The 20,030-nt window shown below is 39.8% G+C and overlaps 1 protein-coding gene across 3 annotated transcripts in view; it reads right to left on the bottom strand.

The window, feature by feature from the left end:
• GRIA3 (glutamate receptor, ionotropic, AMPA 3) overlaps window positions 1-20,030 on the bottom strand; it is a 306,486-nt gene that overhangs the window by 228,565 nt on the left and 57,891 nt on the right. For all 3 annotated transcript variants that reach the window (XM_012001497.1, XM_012001496.1, XM_012001495.1), the window contains exon 3: window positions 8,608-8,847. In XM_012001497.1, coding sequence (XP_011856887.1) covers window positions 8,608-8,847 — 240 coding nt within the window. The remainder of the gene's footprint in view (window positions 1-8,607; window positions 8,848-20,030) is intronic.

Below are 20,030 nucleotides of genomic sequence, written 5' to 3'. Positions count from 1 at the left end.
AAAAGCAATAGAAGGTCAGAGCAAAAGCAACCCTGCCAGCTGTCACCTCCTTTTTTTTTTTTTTCAGAGTTGTGAATACCATTTCAAACAGCTAATGCATTGTAGGGGGGCTGGAGATCTGTTTCTTTAGCTCATATGATGACATTTTAGCTCAGGAAGCAGAATTTTTAGCTAGCCTACTGAAGTGATATTCCTACCCAACATCCTTACCAGCTGTCTTGCAAACAATGCAATTGGTCACAAGAGGGACAGGGTAAAAGAAGTTGGATAAACCAGTGCAGATTCATCCTTCTATGGGGATGGGGGGCTACTCAATGCATATCTCCTGACAGTAGCACTCTTTCTGCATATGAAGGACAACCCAAGAGAGAAAATTTGACATTTTAGCTTAATTTGTCTCTAGAGAGGAATGTCTCTGGCTGTAAAGTCAATTCAACTTCAAATTCACTGTCACCAAGGAGTTAAAAATACATTAAAATTAATCATGTCATTTTCTGGAGAAATATTCTACTTATGGAAAATACCTTTATAGGAAAACTGCCTTTCTGAGTCTGAGCTGGAAATATTACAGTAAACAGGATCTAATCACAGTGAAGCCTTTTTTCAGCTTTGCATGACAGCTGTAAAATATGACAGTATTTATTAATAGTTGCTGCTGCCTAATCTGCAGCATTGGAGAGCTACAGCAAAATATGTTAAGCTACCGAGAGAACAATTTCCACAGTAACTAATATTCAGCTACTGAAAGGGTAGTTTAATGTCTTGTGATTTTTTTCCCCCTACTGATGGTCCAACCCCAGGAATGAGCTACTAAGCTAATAACCTTTGTGGAGAGGAAGTGTTTAAATGATAATTTATTTCAAGAGCTGACAACAAATTGCTTGGCACTTTCTCTTCTTATGCCCCAAAGCAGTCAAGGATGTGCAAATCGAAGTATTAAAAAATATGACAGCTCTGGTATTTTCATTTTCAATGAAATTCTCATTACAGACAAATGTACAGTCTTTTATTCACAATCCAGTCCAAATAGTCATTCACTATTATTATTGTGCGGGCTCTCAAGATGCTCTCGTAGTTGAAAACTCATCACAATAGATTAGGCAGGCTGTGGAAACTACCAAATGTCTCAGGTACTGTCAACCCTGATTATTGCTCCTCAAACAGGGGAATTTAGTATCTGTCTCTCACACGATAATGTACTCGCTGGGCCTTCCTAATTTATTCAGATGTAAAAAGTATCTTGAATTTCAATAAAACTCTCTTGACTTCACTTTTCCCAGAAGGCAAATGGACACGACCAGAATTGGAGCCATCTGTTTCCTTCGTACATCTTTTAATCAGTTCTTAAAGTGAAGAAGAAAAAGAATCCATGATAGTCTGTCCTTTTTTTTTTTTCTTTCTTTCTTTAATAATTGAGATACCCTGCTACTGTCTTAACAGTTTTGGCAAAGCACTCATGGTACTTAGCTGGAACTTTAAAGAAGTTTATGATAGTGGCCTATCCTGAACCAGAATAGGCTCCTCCAACCAGAAATATAGCCCCTTAGCAATGACAACCTGCAGGTTTATCTTTCTGTGCTCAGGAAAGTCTCTGTCCCAGAGAAGAATAGATGAGTTCCCTTCCCTCAGAATCAGGGCCTCAGCACAACCCTCCATTAGTATGCATCACAGCAGTTACCTTCTGCCTACATTTAGAATTCTGCCGTCTCCCTGCCTTCACCTTTGCAACTCATTTACCTCTTAACCTGGATTTTTGACCTCTTGCCTGTCTGGATTCCTGGTGCCCTGAGACAATAAGATACTACGTTCATTTGTGGATACCACGCCTTAAGAAGGAAATTGGCAATTGGATTGCATCCATGGGAAGACAACCAGGATAGGGAGGGTCTAAGTATCTGGTCTTTGAAGAATGGCTGAAGGGAAGACTAAAGGAAGAGGTAATAGTTGTGTTCAACTGTTAAGAATGTAGGAGGCAGTATGTCAGTCAGAGAACAGTACATAGACTGTGGAACGTGGCAGACCTAGATTGAAATCTGGTTTTATTACTCTGTAGCTGTGTGACCCTAGGAACAATCATTTAACCTTTCCATGCTTTGGTTTCCTCAGTTGTAAAGATGCAGGGACATTACAAGGATTAAATGTGATAATCCATAAACTCAGGGCCTAGTGCATAATAAGTGCTTAAGAAATGGCAGTTGCTCTTATCAAAATAAGAATAAAATGATAACAATAACAGATTTGTTGACATGTGCCATTGATTGGTATTGAGGGGTGTGTGTGTGTGTGTGTGTGTGTGTGTGTGTGTGTGTGTGTAGAGAGAGGAAGAAAAGGACGTAAGGAGTGGAGAGGAGAAAGGAGGAAAGGAGGCGAAGAAAGAGAAGGAAGATAGACAAAGAGGGAGAGAGGGAGAGGAGAGAGGTACTTTGTGCTTTATTTGGGAAAGTAGAACTGGGTGAATGGGATGAGGCTAGGCTATGTAAGTAGGTGGAGCATGACAACATGCAGAAAGGTGTGAGGAACTGAAACTTTGCTTGTCTCTCAGTAGAGTTCAAATCCAGCCAGTTGAAACATTCATAGTCCTCTGAGGACAGGCCCTTTTCTCCTTTTCTTGGGGAATCCCTTTACCTCTTAAGCCCTTTAGGACCTTCCAACATTTTCCCACCTTCCTAGCTATCTGACAACCCTTTAATCTTTTCACAAGGTTCTTGCTCTAATGAATGCATATTTCATTGGTGGATATGGAAACAGCTGTATTAAAAATTATTTTTTTCAGGCCCCTTAGATAAGTCACTCTTTCAGCAACAGTATTGTCAGGTTCTCAGAGCCAAGATTTAGTTCTGCTTCTTTTAAACCCCACCAGTGGCCTAATACAAGCTAGCTCTGGAGAAAGCTTGATAATTGCTTGTTGACTGATGGAATAATGGTTACAATTGCCTATGTTCCTGTCACAACCTTTGAAAGAAAATAGAAAGGTCTGTTAGAAGGCTGTTGACTTCCAGAGAGTTACTTGGGAACTGAGTAGGGAGTTTCAGGTTGAGAATGGGAGACAGCAGGAGTTTATTGAACACTGGCAAGAAGGTAGGGACTAGTTGCCTCAAAGGGCACCCAGAGCTATTATCTCATTATCTAAGCTGAGAGCCACAGCTGGGCCGGATTCTTTCATCTCTGTGGGCTGTGCCCATTGAAGCCAAGGAGAGTTGTCAGGTGCACGAGAGTCTGTCTGCAGTTCTCAAGTATGTTGCTGTTCTGGGGGAAATGTTAGCACCACAGAGAACTAGGTCACTTGCACCCAAAAAATAAGTCTAATAACTGGAAGAGGTGGCCACCTCCCTGGCATGGTTTTAGGACTTTCTATATAGGAAGGCATGTGGGCAAAGGACCTCACAAACTGGACTCATGGTGCCTGGAATCCCGGAATTAAAAAGCTACACCTTGGATTATGGTTCTGTATTCACAGAAGGCCTTTGCCTGAATAGAAATTTCTTCTTCCCTGGATGCACTAACCCATCAAGTTGTTAATAGCCATAGATAAATAAGCATGAATAAATTGGTCAGTTGAGCTGTTGTCACTAGCAGAGAAAGACTATTAATCAGTGGGAAGAAAAAGCAGGATAGGGAAGTTTTTATGAAGCTGTAGAAGCAGGTTGAGACAGAGATGTTAAGGTTTAGCTCCTGCTAGGGAGGGCAGGTGTAAACATAGTGCCATAGTAAGGAAAGAGGATGTTAATAGAGAAGAGAGGGTACCGATAGGGCAGACAACACACTTAACCTTATAATTTTTTCAAAAACTGTTCTTTTATGTATATAGCACCAAGAATGTAATTTTCAACTTTGTATTAATGAATCAAGCTAGTATTTTAGAAACTAAGTGACAAACTGCAAACCCTAAATCAGACTTTTGTCTGCAGGCAGAAATAAAAGCAGAGTCAATAAAGCCCTGAAATCTACTCAATGTTTCATAATTTCAGAGAAAACTTTATCCTGGTTGTGCTACAATTCTTTTAAATGACCTCAAACATTTAACCCATTTCTCAGCTCCCCACTCATCCCTGCCCTTATACAGTAGAGTCACATCATTTGTATATTTAGCTTAAGAATTTAATTATAGGTGTTCCCCAGAAAACCAAACACCGCATGTTCTCACTCATAGGTGGGAACTGAACAATGAGAGCACTTGGACTCGGGAAGGGGAACATCACACACCGGGGCCTATCATGGGGAGGGGGGAAGGGGGAGGGATTGCATTGGGAGTTATGACGAGTTGATGGGTGCTGACGAGTTGATGGGTGCAGCACACCAACATGGCACAAGTATACATATGTAACAAACCTGCACGTTATGCACATGTATCCTAGAACTTAAAGTATAATAATAAAAAAAAATTATAGGTGTTCCCTTCTGTTTCTCTTTCTCGTCTCTCTTCTGTAATTTAAAATATTCTAAAATTATATTTTCTATTGTAATTTCTCCCCGTAATTTTTATTACTAAAGCAACAGATGATCATTGCACAATACAAGAAAATACAGAATACTCAATATTTTAAACAACTGTACCAAGTGGTTGGTATGATTTATAAATTGGGTTTGCTTTCCCTTCCTTCCTTCCTTCCTTCCTTCCTTCCTTCCTTCCTTCCTTCCTTCCTTCCTCCCCTCTCTTCTTTCTCTTCCCTTGCTCTCTTCTTTCTTTCTTCCCTTCCCATTCTCCCTCCTACCCATACCCATCATTCCCTCCTTCTTTATTTTTCTTTCTTTCTGTCTCTCTTTCTTTCAGTCCACTGTTGAAAAACAGACATGGGCTTATTGTTGATGAATCAGCAAAGGAGGTTGGAAAACACTAAGTAGGCACACAGGGATGTGCTATGTACTAGGGGAGGCACAAAGTATAAATCTAGGGGCTAGCCAGTTGTTTATTATCACACCAGAGAGAAATGCTTGGGAAGGTATAGTATAGAGCGTACTCACTTAAATAACAGCAGAAGGCAGTTATAGTCAATGCCAGATGAATGACATGGACAAAAGCATTCTGTGGGTGTTTAGAGGTGGGTAAGATCTCTGCTCCTCAAAACTAAGTCTCCTCCTCCTCAAAACTAAGTCTCCTCCTGTCCAGTCACCTCAGTAAATGGCATCACTATCTTCCCATCTTACCCAGTCTCTCAAGCCAAACACAGAGCAATCATCCATGAATCCTTCCTCTCCTTCACATCCCACAGTCAATCTGTCCCCTAGTTCTGTTAATTCTGTCTCCAAAGCGTACTTCAACTCCATTTCTTTTTCTCCATCTCCAGCTTGGTCCAAAGCTGCCATCATTTCTCATCTAGATGACCACAATGGACTTTCAATTGGTTTCCCTTCTTTTTTACTTGCACAACACTCTGTTCTTTACAGAAATTTAGATCATGTGACTCCCTTGCTCAGAATCCTCCGATGACTTCCCACTGCAATTAGAATAAAATTCGTACTTCTCAGCATGGCTTCTGTTTATACTCTATGGCTATGATCTGGTTCTTGTCTACCTCTACAGTCTGCTCTCAGGCCACTTTCTACCTACTTGTTATCCTTTAGCCATACTGTACTTCTTTCAGTTCCTCAACCATGCCATGTGACCTTTGCATTTGCTATTTCTACTGCTTGAAACTATTTCCCTCTATTCTTCACATGGCTGCCTCCTTCCAATCCTGTAGTTCTCAGCTTAAATGCTCCTTCTCAATGAGGCCATCACTGAACATCCTTTGGAAATTAAGCCCTATCCATTATTATCTGTCTCTTTTCCTTCATAGCACCTTATTTAAATGTGTAATTATTTTATTTGTTAATTTACTTGGTTTTTGTCTTATCTCCATCATTAGAATGTAGGTTTATAAGGCAGGAACCATATCTAACCATATTCATGTGATTTTTATTGTAGCTTTAGCATCTATTACATTAATGAATCATTTTGAGCTGAAGTGGTCAAGGAAGGCTACCTTGGGGAGGTAGAGTTTGAGGCAGGTTTTGAAAATTGGAAGAAAGGGCATGATTACTATATATCAAGATGAAGGAGACAATTCCAGGTAGTAATAAAAGTACGATTGCTGAGGCAGGCATGGTTCTGGTGCATTTAGGCAGCAGTGGAAAATGGGAGCTTCCTACAACGGGAGGTTCTCACTGGGTAGCATAGGGAGAATGGGTTTTCTAGTTGGTTGAGGCATAATCATGTCAAATCTTGAAGAACAGACTGCTTTTTTCAATGTGGGCAATAGAAAGCCATTGAAAATTTTAGAACAGGATCTTAGTACAGTAATGTAAGAAGGCTTTTCAAGGGATAAATTGGTGTAAAAGTTTATGGGAAGTACTTCTTAAGCAGAGTGGATTAGTCCCACCAGCTAAATGGCTGCAGGGGAAAAATATAAAGTTACGTGAGTCAGAAAGCTTTCTTTGACTCCGAGACCACAGACTTGTCCAAACTATTTAGTTAGATGATTAGAGAAAAGATGCAAGGGTAAGAAATAGATAGATGGTCTTTTCCTCCCATTCTTCTAGTAGAGAGCTAATGAGCAGAGAAGGGTCATGCGAAATGAGGATAAGATTCATTAATTGTGTCTTCTGCTTTTGAATAAATGAGAGGTACAGTGTTGGTGGAACCGATATTTAGTTTTTAAAATGTTTCAGGAGAGAAGTGGCCTGGCTTACAAACTTCAGTTCTGAAAACGAAACTGATATGCACTAGATTACGCTGTATACGGTACATGGAAACAGGCTTATTTATCCTCAGTGTTTGGACAAAATGAAATTTATTAAAATTTGTCAAATGATGAATTAGAACATTTAAGCTATTTTGTATCTCAGTCAGACAGGGCTCTACCTGAACACACAGTTCCTTCCTGGCCCTGCCGTTTACTTGTTTTCTTTTCCCCTCCCCAAAGCCCCATCTCCCTTCTCTCTTGCAACCCATAACTTATCTATCTTTCAAGGTTAGCTTCTCTAGCAAGCTTTCTCTGAAAACTCTACTTTTCTGGAGTGCAACCTTTCCACAATTCTTAAAGTAATCAGAGTATACAGCGTAGCACTCAATTTGATATTGTTCTGCATTGTTCATGAATTGCTTTATAAATATCTTTTTCTGTCCACACCCCCTTGAAACCATATTATATATGCATCTATCACAGGATTGGAGACCACCACTGGGGGTTGATAATGGCTTATAGAATGGATTGACTAACTGATAATATATAAGTTAGGATTAGTAGCAAGATACAAAGTGTCAGTATCTGGTCAAATATCTCAAAAAAAAAATCACAGAATTGTAGAATATAACATTAAGAAGGAACACACCTTAGGTGAGGAGGCCAAGTCCAAGAGCATGTCAATGAGTTGGTCAAGGTCAACTTGTTAGTGAGTTAGTTAGTGACAGAGCTTGGACTAGACCTCTGGTCTCCTGCTTCAGGTTCATGAAATTTGATGACAGTTTGGAGGTAAGTACAATAGGGAAATACAGGCCTAAGTATTTGCTATTAAGATTTGATGATGCAGCAAAATGAGAGTAAAGTGAAGAGGGTTCTGGATTCCCAAGAGCAGAATGGCCGTTCAAGTTAAGTTACTTAGAAGGACCTCTTCTCCAGGTACCCCTCAGGCAGATAAGTCTTTCATGTAATCCTTCTGAGTTTAAAAATTCTGAGTTAGGGAGAATCACCCCCAGCCTATAAGCGGAACCACAGGCAAATGACTGATTAAGTAACATTGTCTTCTGGAATGTCTTGGTGATAGGATCCCTTGGTTTTACCGAGGAACCCGTCAAAGACAACTGGGTGTTGGAGGAGCCTGATTAGATGAATTATGATGTGTGTGTCTAGCAAATTAATCAATAGACCTTACTGTATATTATTTAAGATCAGACTCTTAATTTCTGAGCCTGTTTTAATAGAGTGTATCCTCAATATATTGTCTCACTATTAGAGGAGACTGGGCATGTTTAGGGTGGTGTGGCCATAGACTGTCTCACTATTTAAAACAAAACAAAAACAAAAACAAAAACAAAACAAAAAATCAGTCCCCAAAGCCCAGTTTAGCTGTCTCACTCATTATTTCTATCAGATAATTGTTGAGGCCTGCTAAGCTGAAAACCTAATGTGATCTGATGGAACAAGTCCTGGAAGCAAGAGACATTGCTACCAGTCCCATTTTAGTGGTTAAACTGCTGTATGAAAAAGCACTTGGACTTCAGCTGTCTCATCTATGAAATGGGGATAATTACAGTTTCCGACAGGATTAATTTTCCAAAACTTTCCAATTTAAGCCTCTCTCTACTTCGATTAAGCTGCTTTTACTTCATACATTTTAGACCAGATAAAATTTTTGAGGGGGAGGAGTTCTTTTTCAACAATTGTGACTCAACCAAGAGGGTATTCCAAACTGCTTTTTCAGGGAGAGCCTACATAGCTTGAAAAATTAGGTTCTAAAATTACTATTACTTTTATTTTTTAATCTTAATCTTTGATTTATTTGGAATATTAAATACAATTTTTAAAGAGAATTAGATTTTATTTATTGGAAGCAAAGGGCACATGAGCTGAGGCAGTTTGAACACAATTACATGAATATCTAAAGAGGATAGCAGATGCCTCTTCTTACCTCGTTCTGTGTCATAGAGGTACACAAACTTCTCCCACTTGTAATGACCCAGAAGACTCAGAATAGCGCCCTTCAAGGCTGGGCGCATCTGGATGACAAACTGCACATCTGCGTCAGTGGGGAAGCTAGGCGTAACAAAGGACGTGTGCAGGGCCCCACAGAAGGAGGTCAGGGTGTTCATTGACATCTGGTCATAGAATCCAAAGATGGCATACACCCCTCTCGAGAACTGGGAGCAGACTGCAATGAGAAAAAGAGAAAAAGATTCAATAGCTCCATGGTCCTTTGCTGCAGCGTGTAGGGTTAGAAATACAATGTACAAATTAGGCCCCAAATTGCATACTTCAAAAGAAAACCTCTAGAAGCCCCTGAAAACCCAGTTACCCAACAGGAGAAGAGTAAGAAAGGAAAGAGAATTTGATACAGGTACACATTCTCTATGTGTACAATGAGCTGGAAACTAAGAAAATGTGGGAAAAATAGAGGTGAAGGTTGTCTTACTCCCTTTCAAAACCCTCCCGGCTCATCTCCAAGGCATTCAGTGCTCTTGAACTTCCACTTTAGCTGCCCAGGGGCCTCTTAGTGTACTAATGCGGCCATCAAACTACAATTGTTTTGTGTGCCACCCTTCATTCCTTTTTCTCATAGGTGACTGAGAATTTAGTCAGACTAACTGCTAATGTGTCTGCTAGGAAATGTGTTACCCTTCAGGTTACATAATGCCTTAGCCACAGTTATGTTATTATTAAGGCCCTTAATGTGGGCTATTAATTTAGATGATTTAAGCCTCCGGGCAGGCAATAGGAAGACTGTCCTTTCAGTGCTCATTGAGTCACAGGGGTTAGGTAGCTGCCTATTCTGCCCATGTGTAATTGGGAAAGTTCTATCTTAACCCTTTTGCGTATATCTTGTAGACTCCACTAGCCACATGTAGAATTTTCACACACCCCCCTCACAGTTGTCACCTTTCCTTCATTTCAAAGTGGGCCACATCGCTGCCTCTTCTCTCTTCTGGTCCATAAGAGCTTAAACAATGTGAACCAATTTTAATATTAGCTTCAGTAGAACATAATTAGCAAAGCAAATCAGCTACAACAACACTGTGGCGCATTCACAAACAAAGTGGAAATGATCTTTAGATTGTCTGCACCACTGCTTACTTCCATTCATGTGAAGCAGACATAACAGGCATAATGAGGTGTGATTTAAGGGGTTCTGCATAGTCTCCCTTACCTACTAGAAAACTCTAAATACCACTGTTAAGTTTACTTCTTCAGGTGTTTAAAAGAATTCTGTGGCCTGGGAGAGGGATTAAATAGAATCTTATTTAGCAGTTACTGTGGTAACATAAATTAATGTCTGATTAGATGCCAGGATGAGTGGGAAAGCAGGTGGGTAAATTTTGATGGGGATGAGAGAAGAGAATGTGTAGGGGGTCTGGAGTCCTCCCTGAGAGGAGAAAGAGTGAAGACATTGGACACGAAAAATAAAGAAGGTATTGAAAGCATGAAGGCAAGTGGAAAACCAATTTAATTCATTTCTTGACCCTGTTGTGAGAGATAGAGAGTTCTCAGTGGATGTGGTATTTTGCTTTGCCTGCATTTGATTTGAATCTATGTTGATTAGGGCTGTTCTCTTTTTATCAACCAAAGTCATTAGCCATTAGCTTGAGGGTAGCATTTCAAAAGTGATTATCAGTCACTTAACCATCTCCATCATAGGAAACAATAGTATTCAACTTGAAGAATTCTAAGTGACCCTCAAACACATGCACAGGAAAGGTCTTTATATTAAAAGGAAAAATCCGGTGCGGTGGCTCACGTCTGTAATCCCAGCATTTTGGGAGGCCGAGGCAGGCGGATCACGAGGTCAGGAGATCAAGACCATCCCGGCTAATACGGTGAAACCCCGTCTCTACTAAAACTACAAAAATTAGCCGGGCGTGGTGGCCGGCGCCTGTAGTCCCAACTACTTGGGAGGCTGCGGCAGGAGAATCGCTTGAACCCGGGAGGCAGAGGTTGCAGTGAGCTGAGATCGCGCCGCTGCACTCCAGCCTGGGTGAGTGACAGAGCAAGACTTCATCTCAAAATAAAATAAATAAATAAATAAATAATAATAAAATAAAAAATAAAAGGAAAAATCCAACTAGAGAGTGAATCTGGGGTACTTCATGACAAGAGCCAAAGGGAGTACAATACTCAGAAACAAAAGGGATGTCTTGATCATCACCAAGGGTGATGCTAAGAAAAGTCCCATTCTCAAATTAATCCTGTAAGTGGAGAGTTTTGCAATACAAGTCAAATCTTGGCCAGTGCACATAGTGTTCTGTACAAAATTGACAATAACATCCAATAATAATGATAATAGCCATTGGTAATAACAGCCAATAATAATGATAATAGTATTTAGCCAGGCACTATACTAAGTGCTATACAAATATTTTTTCATTTAATATTCTCATCAGCTTTATAAGGTATTGCTATTATTCCTATTTAACAGATAAAAATTCTGAGACAAAAAAACCTGTTCTAGCTATTAAGCAGAGGAGCTAGAATTTGAATCTGAGTGTGCTTGACCCAAAACTCACACTCACATGTACTCAAATCCAATAAGGTTATTAAAAAGTAATTATTGCTCCACATGAGATAGGGTTTACAGGTTTAGCAAATAAAAACAAGATTTTCAATTAAGGTTGAATTTCAGGTAAATAATTTTTTAGCATAAGTATGCCTCAAATTCATACATACACTAAAAACATAATTTGTTGTTTATCTGAAATTCAAATTTAACTGGGCATCTTGTATTTCATCTGTCAACCCTAGAAAGAACCCCTGCTTACTAATAATGGTCATGGGCTGGAAGACTAGAAAAGCAATCATGGCCCTTCAACCAAAATGATTCAAAGGGTAGCTGGTAATTTTCAGATCCATACCAACTGGCAAAGAAAAATTAGGATCTATGAATCCTATACAAAAATAATCTCATGGGAAAATGCAACGTATTTTCAGCAAGGAGAACTCCAAGCTGACTAGATTATGGGCAATAATTGAGGGGTAATATAAACTTAAAAAGAAGGATCCACTTTCAGTTTCAAAAAGCTCTTGAAATAGTGGTAGGAAACAGAAGATAAGTGGCAAGGTTCTGGTTATTATTTAAAAAAATCTTGTATTGCTCTTCTAATCATTGACCTTGAACTCGGGGTGCAGAATTAATTAATCATTATTAGTTCATACATGGACTTTTCATATTTTATTTATTGCATTTATTTATTTATTTAGACTATAATGAACACCTATAAACCCATTACCCAACTTGAGAACTATAACATTACTGATAAGTTACTTTTATCTGTGTGGTCCTCCTCTAGTCCATCTCCCTGTATTGATAACACTCCTCCCCGCTACCCCTGCCCCAGGTAACTACTATCATGAAATTTGTATTTATTATTACCTTGGTTTTAAAAAAATACACAAACACATACACCTAAACAATACATTATTATTTTTGCTTGTTTTAAAGCTTTATATTCAAGGGAGTAATATTGTATATGTGAAACCCAGATTTTGGTAAATCTTTATGAGTTGTCTCCAGGAAGGTGAACCCAGTGAAATCTTTAAGCCTGTATATTATGACAAGAAGAATGAGACAAAAGAAGAACTTATAAAAATGTGTGGGGAGCCTGTGTGAGAAAACCCACTGAAACTTAAAATTTCCAAACTAAGCATACAGCTCTGGTTGTGACTCAGACAAGGGACTCAGGAATATTTATAGATCAGTGGCAATCCTTGGGGAATAATATGCTACCATGGTACAAAAGGTAGATCCACTGTCTTTTGGTGGTGGACATCAATAAGAAGAGTTTTAGGTGAAAATCAGGAAACATTCGACTCCCTTCATATAAAACAGAAGTACAACTGTCCTGAAAATATTGACCCCTGTGCTCCACCCACTCCAACATAGACAGACATCAATAGAAGACCTCTGGAGAATTAGCCCAATGGGGAAGACAACTGCCATATGAGGACAGTGGTAATGGCCTCTGAAAGAAGCTGGGGCATGGGGGACCTGTGAAAGGCCTTTCACAGCAGATCCTAGGCCTGTTCCTGGCTGTCAAAAGTAGGGTTGAATGGAACACTGAGTTGACCCACCCACAATGTGTATGATTTTAGATTCTTAGAATGTTTGAGCTAGAAGGAACTTAAGTATTTTTTATTCACTTGTTTCTCAAGCATAGTTTTTAGTGGTGAAATCCTTTCTCCAAATTAAATTTTATATGGAAAAGTTTAGTTTACAAAAGAGACAGTGGAGCTCTTCTGATAGTTTCACTGGTCTGATGTCTCCCTATCATAAAGAAACTATGACACAAAGGGAGGAAGTGTCTTACACAAGGTCACACAAGAATTATGAACTAGTCTCTTAGAAAAGCTTTACTGGCATCTCCTCACCATCCCTACTCCAGAGCTATCTTGTGCAGTGTGGGTCAGGATTCACCTGCATGAAAATGACTTACCTTCAATGCCTAGCCCTCAGACAAGGTAGCATAGATGGTTCTACCAGGGTTTTCCTATGATTCATCTGCCAGCTGCTTCCCTCAGCTCCCTCCAGCCCCAAATAACAGCAGTGAGAGCTGGTTGCAGATTGGTGATGTTTCGGGAATCATGATTCTTTTGGGGGATGTCTGTTTCCTTTATTTGACTCCTTAATGAACCACACCTTTTTTTTAAGATGGAGTTTCGCTCTTGTCGCCCAGGCTGGAGTGCAATGGCCCGATCTCGGCTCACCACAACCTCCGCCTCCCAGGTTCCAGCAATTCTCTTGCCTCAGCCTCCCAAGTAGCTGGGAATACACACATGCGCCACCACGCCTGGCTAATTTTTATATATTTAGTAGAGACGGGTTTTCTCCATGTTGGTCAGGCTGGTCTCGAACTCCCGACATCGGGTGATCCACCCGCCTCTGCCTCCCAAAGTGCTGGGATTACAGGCTTGAGTCACCACGCGCAGCCTCACACCCATTTCTTTATCTCAGAAGACTGGTAAAATGGTGATGGAAGAAATGTTTGTCTCGGCAATCTTATAAAGACATGAAGTGCAGAGGGAAGGGCAGCAGCTTCGGAGACAGGCAGATCTTGATTTCAATCATGGCTCTGCCAGTCATAAGCTGCGTAATTTTGCGCAAGTTATTTGACCTTTCTGAGCCTCAGTATAGAATGGTTATTACATAGACAGGTTCTAAAGTTAGACCGTATAGGTTGAAATCCTGTATCCTTTACTTATTAGGCAAGTTACTTAATATCTCTGTGCCTCTGGTAGAGTTTCTTCATCTGTAAAATTGGGATAATGACAGTACCTGTTTCAGCATTGCTGTGAAAGTTAAAGTATGTTAATTCACGGGCAGCACTTAGAACAGTGCTTAGCATATAACAGACATTCAATTAATACTAGCTATTTATTCATTCGTCAAATACTTACTGAGTGTCTACTATGTGTCAGGCAGTGTTATAGATGTTGGGAGATGCAGGAGTGAAAAAGATCCTGTCCTCTTGGGACTTACAGACTAGTGAGGGGAAAATACAATAAATGAGACAAATAAATAAAATATGAAGTATATCAGCTTCACCTCTCTCTCTCTTTCTCTCTCTCTCTGCATACTTTGCCCTCTTTTAGCTCTATTGTGTTATCCTCCCCACAGTAACCATTGCCCTCTATCTCACACTGAGTCCCAGGATGTCACTTTCCGTCTCTTTCACCTTTCCTATCCATTTCTTCTTGCCTAGTCTCACTTCTGAGCAATAATAGGTTAAAGAAACTCTGCTAATTTGGCTCAAGAAGATGCCACTGTCCTCTGTCTCTTCCCTCCCTATATAATGCCTTTGTGCTGGTGAAATGCTGTGCCTACCTGGGGCCTCTGTGCCTTCTCGGTGTGAAATAGCTTGGTTGTCTGTCTCCTAAGAGTGCCTGTCTCTGTATATTCCCAGTAAGAAAATACCAACTTTTTCTCATTGAAGATGTCATTTCTAACTACATTCTGGATTCCTGGGGACTCTAGTGTAGCTCCCCAGCTGCGTTCCCTTCAATGGTGAGTGGCAAGCAAGGCTGTAGCCAGCTGTCATGCTTTTATTTATAGTCCCTGAGTCTGTAGGGTCGAGACAGGTATTGTTAATGTACAGTGTGGCACCTAATTATACCACCCATATTCCAAAAGGCATCATTACAAAAATGTCAAACAACTTGATTACCTCAAAGTTCAGAATAACAATATTGCATATCATTTACAGAACACTTTTCATACCTTTTGAATCAAGGGGGAAAGAGGGAAACTGAAGTCTCTTGCTGATTTAATGATCGCATTTAAAGCAAGCAGGAAGACGAAAAATATAGCTATGAAGAAACTCATAGAGCTACATCACAACAAGGTTCTCCAGGTAATTCCTTCATAGTACAGTGAATTCCAGTGTATCAAAGAAACTTAGAGCTAGGGGGGACCTTGAGAGATCATATAGTCTGGTGGTTTCTAAAGCTGTGATATTAGTAATTGGTGGAGTTACCAGTGTAAGGAAATAAATGTATGCTGTGTTCTGTTGTGTGTGTTGGAGTAGGGTAGACAATTGTTTGTTTTGGAAAGACGGTCCTTTTCTCTATATAATTTCTACTCTTTAGTGCTATATGTAGTCTTTATCTTCTGAAATGATGACGTTGATGATAAATGATGATGATGTCTATCACATAGGAGATATATTTATACATCTATATCTCTTATGTGGTAGACCAAATAATGGCTCCCCAAAAGATGTCCATGTCTGAATCTCAAAGTCTCTGAATTAAGTTATACGGCAAAGGGAAATTAGGCTGTAGATGAGATTAAGGCTGCCAATCAATGGACCCTAAAATATCAAGATTATCCCCGATTATCTAGGTGGCCCAGTGTAATCACAAGCTTCTTTAAATGTGGAAGACAGAGGCAAAACGAGAGTCGGTATGAGAGTAATGTGACAAGGGAAAGACTTGCCTGGCCATTGCTAGCTTTAAAAGTGGAAAGGGGCCACAAGCCAAGAAATATGGGTAGCCTCTAGAAGTTGAAAAAGACAAGAAAACAGGTTCTCCCTTAGGGCTTCCAGATAGGAACACAACCCTGCCGACACGCTAGTTTTAGCCTGGTGAGAACTGTACCAGACTTCTGACCTATAGAACTGTATGATAATAATCTTGTGTTGATTTAAGCTATTAAGTTTGTGGTAATTTTTTACAGCAGTAAATAGAAAGCTAATACATTTAACACAGCACAATCAAAAGGTTGGTAACTCTCTGGATCAATGTACACCTGCCCTACCTTTTTCCCCCTAAAATATTATTAATCTGATAAGTCCAAAAGGTTGGAAATGAATTATGTAGTCCAAAATCCCATTCAATAAATGAGCCACCTTCCATGAGGTCATATTGCCTCTCCTTGAATCCATCCAGTAACAAGGGAGCTCACTACGAAGCGCAGCTCTGATGGCTAGGGAGCTTGTCCTTAAATTGAACCTAATTTTACTCATTGGGCCTCTTGAGTGCCACACTGTAGTCTCTCTATGCTGCCTTCTTCCTGTCAGGCTAAACATCTGCTAAGATTCCATTTCCTCTTAAATTCCTGCCACCTCCATTAATTATCATTCTAACTCCTTTATCACTATTATTAATGATGGGATAATAAAGACATTGCAGTCTTCAGCTTCTGGAACCGAGTTTCTGTTCCCATCCCTCTACTGAACCGCTTTCTCAAGTTCGATGATGACTTCTTCACTGTCAAATCCCCCTCTATTCATAGACGTTGTTCAAATTGATTGCTGAGCCACATTTGATATTGTTGGCTAAATCTTCCCCCTTGAAACTCTCCTCTCTGATTTCCAGTGCATTAAACTCTGCTGGCCCTACCTCTCTTACTCCTCCTTTTTAGTTTCCTCTGGGTCCACCTCCTCAATGAAGATGTGTTTCAAAGATTTTGTCCCTGGTCCTCTTTTCTCCTTACTTTAAATGTGGTTTTTAAAAATTCAACAAATATTTATGGAGGACCTGCTATGTGCAAGGCAAGGGGATCTAAGCTCACTACCTCCATGTGGATGATTTCTAACTAGATACCTGTAGCTTCAGCTGCACTCCTGAGCTCCAGAGCCACATTTCTAACTGCCCATAAAACAGCCTCACCCGGAGGCCCTCAAGACATCACAAACTCAGCATATTATTTCTCTATGTCCATCCTTCACCTATGCATCCGCTCCCATTGTCCCTGTTTCTTCTAATGCATTGCTCTTGTTCCGGGCACCCAAGCTAAAGTCTTAAGGGTCATGATTGCCTTCGTTCTTTCCCTCATTTCCCTATACCATTCTTTTGTAATGCTTCACCAATTCTGCCTCTAAGGCATGTGTATCTACAACCTGTTCATCGTCAGTTCAAGTTCTCATTCCTTTTCTCTTGACTGAGAGTAGTCTCTTAACTGGTCACTTGCTTCCAGTCTTTTCCCAGACTATTGAATACTGCTATCAAATTACTGTTCCTTCTTTCTGTTTCAACTGATCAATATAAATATACTTATCCCATCTCCTATTTCTGCAAGAACCTACTCTGTGTATGAATTGTTAATGGATTAATAAATGAATCTTTGTAAATGGGTCAGTTCAGGGTTTTTCAACCTTGGCAATATTGACATTTTGGTTTGGATAATTCTTTGTCCAAGGGCTGTCCTGTGCATTGTAAGATGTTTTACAACATCACTGACTTCTACCCTCTAAATGCCATGGGCCCTCCTCCTACTACCTGTTGTGACAACCCAAAATACCTCAAAACATCATCAAATATCCCTCAGGAGGACAACATAGCTCCTCTCCCACAAGAGAACCAAAGGTTTACCTTCTGAATTCCTCCTTACAAAGAGCAAAACCTTAATCCAATGAAAACGCATACATATATAGAAAATCCCAAAGGAGTTACTTTAGCAGTAGAAACTTAAGAAGGGTGGATATTTTGGACTCTTCCAAGCCCACCATACAGGCAGCTACCTTCCTGATCCTGCCCTTTAACGAGTTATTTGTGTTTAGCCTGGGGATGTAGGAGAGGGGAAATTAGATAGAGGATGGATATGGTGGGGTGAGTATAGGGTAGTAGTCAGCTCATACCTTCCCTGGGTTCATATAAATCATCATCCCTCCTCAATGCCCTTTGGTCTTGTGTCCTGGTAACCACAGTGGTTGCTTTTAGGTTTCAGAGTCAGAACAGTGTGTCTGCCCCATTCTCCAGCTGATGATTCCATGGTTTAATTACCATCTTGGGGTTAATTCCTTTGAACATTTTGTTCAGCTCTCAAGAGCATACTGCCTTCTGAAAGTCTAACTAGTTATTTTTGCAATTACATGGCATGTATCTAAATGCTGGCAAAGAAAACACTTATTATCAACATTTGATCCTACTTGAATGTAACTGCTAGCAAATGCAGGCATTAATATATGAACACATGTATTTTGGAAAATTCATTTTGCACATGTAAATGCAAATCATCCTTCCATAGCAATGTCAGAGATGACGGGAAAGGTGTTGAAATGGGTTGGGCTAAGAGGGTGCTTTTTAGGCCCTTTTATATCGAGATAATATGGTTAAGCATTGGAACTCAGGAGTCAGGCATGGGCTTTAATTTTTTGCTTACTCATTCATTAAATAAATTTCAAGTTCCTAGTGTGTGACAAACAGTGTCTGGGTGCTGAAATATGGTGGTGAGCAAAACAGACAAGATCTCTGCCTTAATGGTGCTTACAGTCTAGTACTGGCAGTAAATATGAATCAAATAATCATACCAATGTGTGGTTATCACATTCTAACTATGAAGAGGAGAACGTGTAGGATGCTGTGACTCCATGACAAGGTGGTTTTAATTTAGATTAGGCCAGGGAAAGGTTATCTGTGGACAAAGCATTTGAACTGACACCTGATGGTAGAAGAGCACCCTATGCAAAGAGACTAGCATGTGGCAAGGCCCTGAAATGCATCTGATGCATTTGAGGCACTGAAAGACGACTAGCCTGGCTGGAACATGGCCAGTGAGGAAGAGGATAATGCAAGTTGAATCTGATAGAGGAGGCAGGATCCAGCCGTGGAGGATCTTGTTGGATGTTGGTAAGGAATTTGTATTTTTATGCCAAGGACTATGGGAGGAAATATTAGAATAATTTTGATCATGGGTATAACATAAACTGATTTATATTTTTAAAAGATTTTTATTGTTGCTGTATGAAGAGTAGATTTAAGGGAACATCAGTGAAAGTAGGGAACACCTTTGAAATGTTATTACTATAGTCTAGATGAGAGACAATAGTGGTTTGAATTGTGTTGTGGCACTGAAGGTAAAGAGTTTTGGAGTTTTTTTTTAAGGTCAAGTTATTGGTTAAATAGACTTGGGCTAGTTACTTAAATGCTCCAAGCCTCATTTCCATTTCTATAACAATTGGTATAATAGTACCTACCCTATAGTATTATTGTATGGATTAAATGAATATATGTAAAGTGCTTATGACTTTCATATAGTCTGTGCTCAATTGATAAGTGGTATATGTTATTTATATTATTTAAAAATTATTTCTCAGTGTGTTTGCACTGAGATGGGTTTTTATACAGTTTAGCCCCTAATTGGCTATATGACCTTGGACCAGTCACTTCACTAGGCTTCAGGTCTGTCATTTGTAACCCAGCAATGCTAACACCTGCTCTGCCCACCTCACAGGTTTGTGCAGAGAATAAATGGAAGTAATGGCTAAATTTCTCCTTTTAAAAATTACAAAAGTCCCTGAGTGTCAACGAGTAACTAGTATTGGTACTTGGCTTCCAGTAGTCATCGTCCACATAACAAATCAATCCACAGAATTGTCATTCTTTACAGCCTGTCTCTGCCATCCACATATCTCCATCAATCATCTAAAGTAGTCAGGGGCCTGTCTTGACTTGCAACTCATTTTACATGGGGTTTAGCAGGACTCTTAATTGAAAAAATAATTGATCCAGTAATCCAGTCACAGTCAATGAAACAATTTTTAAAGCTGTGCAGGAAAGTGATGAACTCTTATGATGCCTTTGAATCAGCCCTAAGGTTTGTCATGGACAGATAAGAGCTACAAGTTTGATATCACATCATATAGTATTTGAAAGCCATTTTCTTTGATTTTGCAGCCCATGCTGAGCAGGGAGAGGGTGAGCTGGGTCCCCAAACAAAAATTATTCTCAAAATTGAACTAATAGTTGTCTGTTTTATTTTCTGTAGGCTTAAATATTTCATAATTAAAGTCAAAACCACATATAAGTAATAAAATCTTTAGATCCATCATCGGTCAAGGAGACAAACTTTATTTCCCATTTTGTTTGGATTCCTTAGCATCACATTCTTAATGTTGTGATGGCCTCAGT

Source organism: Mandrillus leucophaeus, unplaced genomic scaffold (genome assembly GCF_000951045.1).
Source record: "Mandrillus leucophaeus isolate KB7577 unplaced genomic scaffold, Mleu.le_1.0 Scaffold661, whole genome shotgun sequence".
Classification (NCBI taxonomy): domain Eukaryota; kingdom Metazoa; phylum Chordata; class Mammalia; order Primates; family Cercopithecidae; genus Mandrillus; species Mandrillus leucophaeus.
Note: the sequence above shows the minus strand (reverse complement) of the source record. Positions and strands in the feature narration are given on the sequence as shown.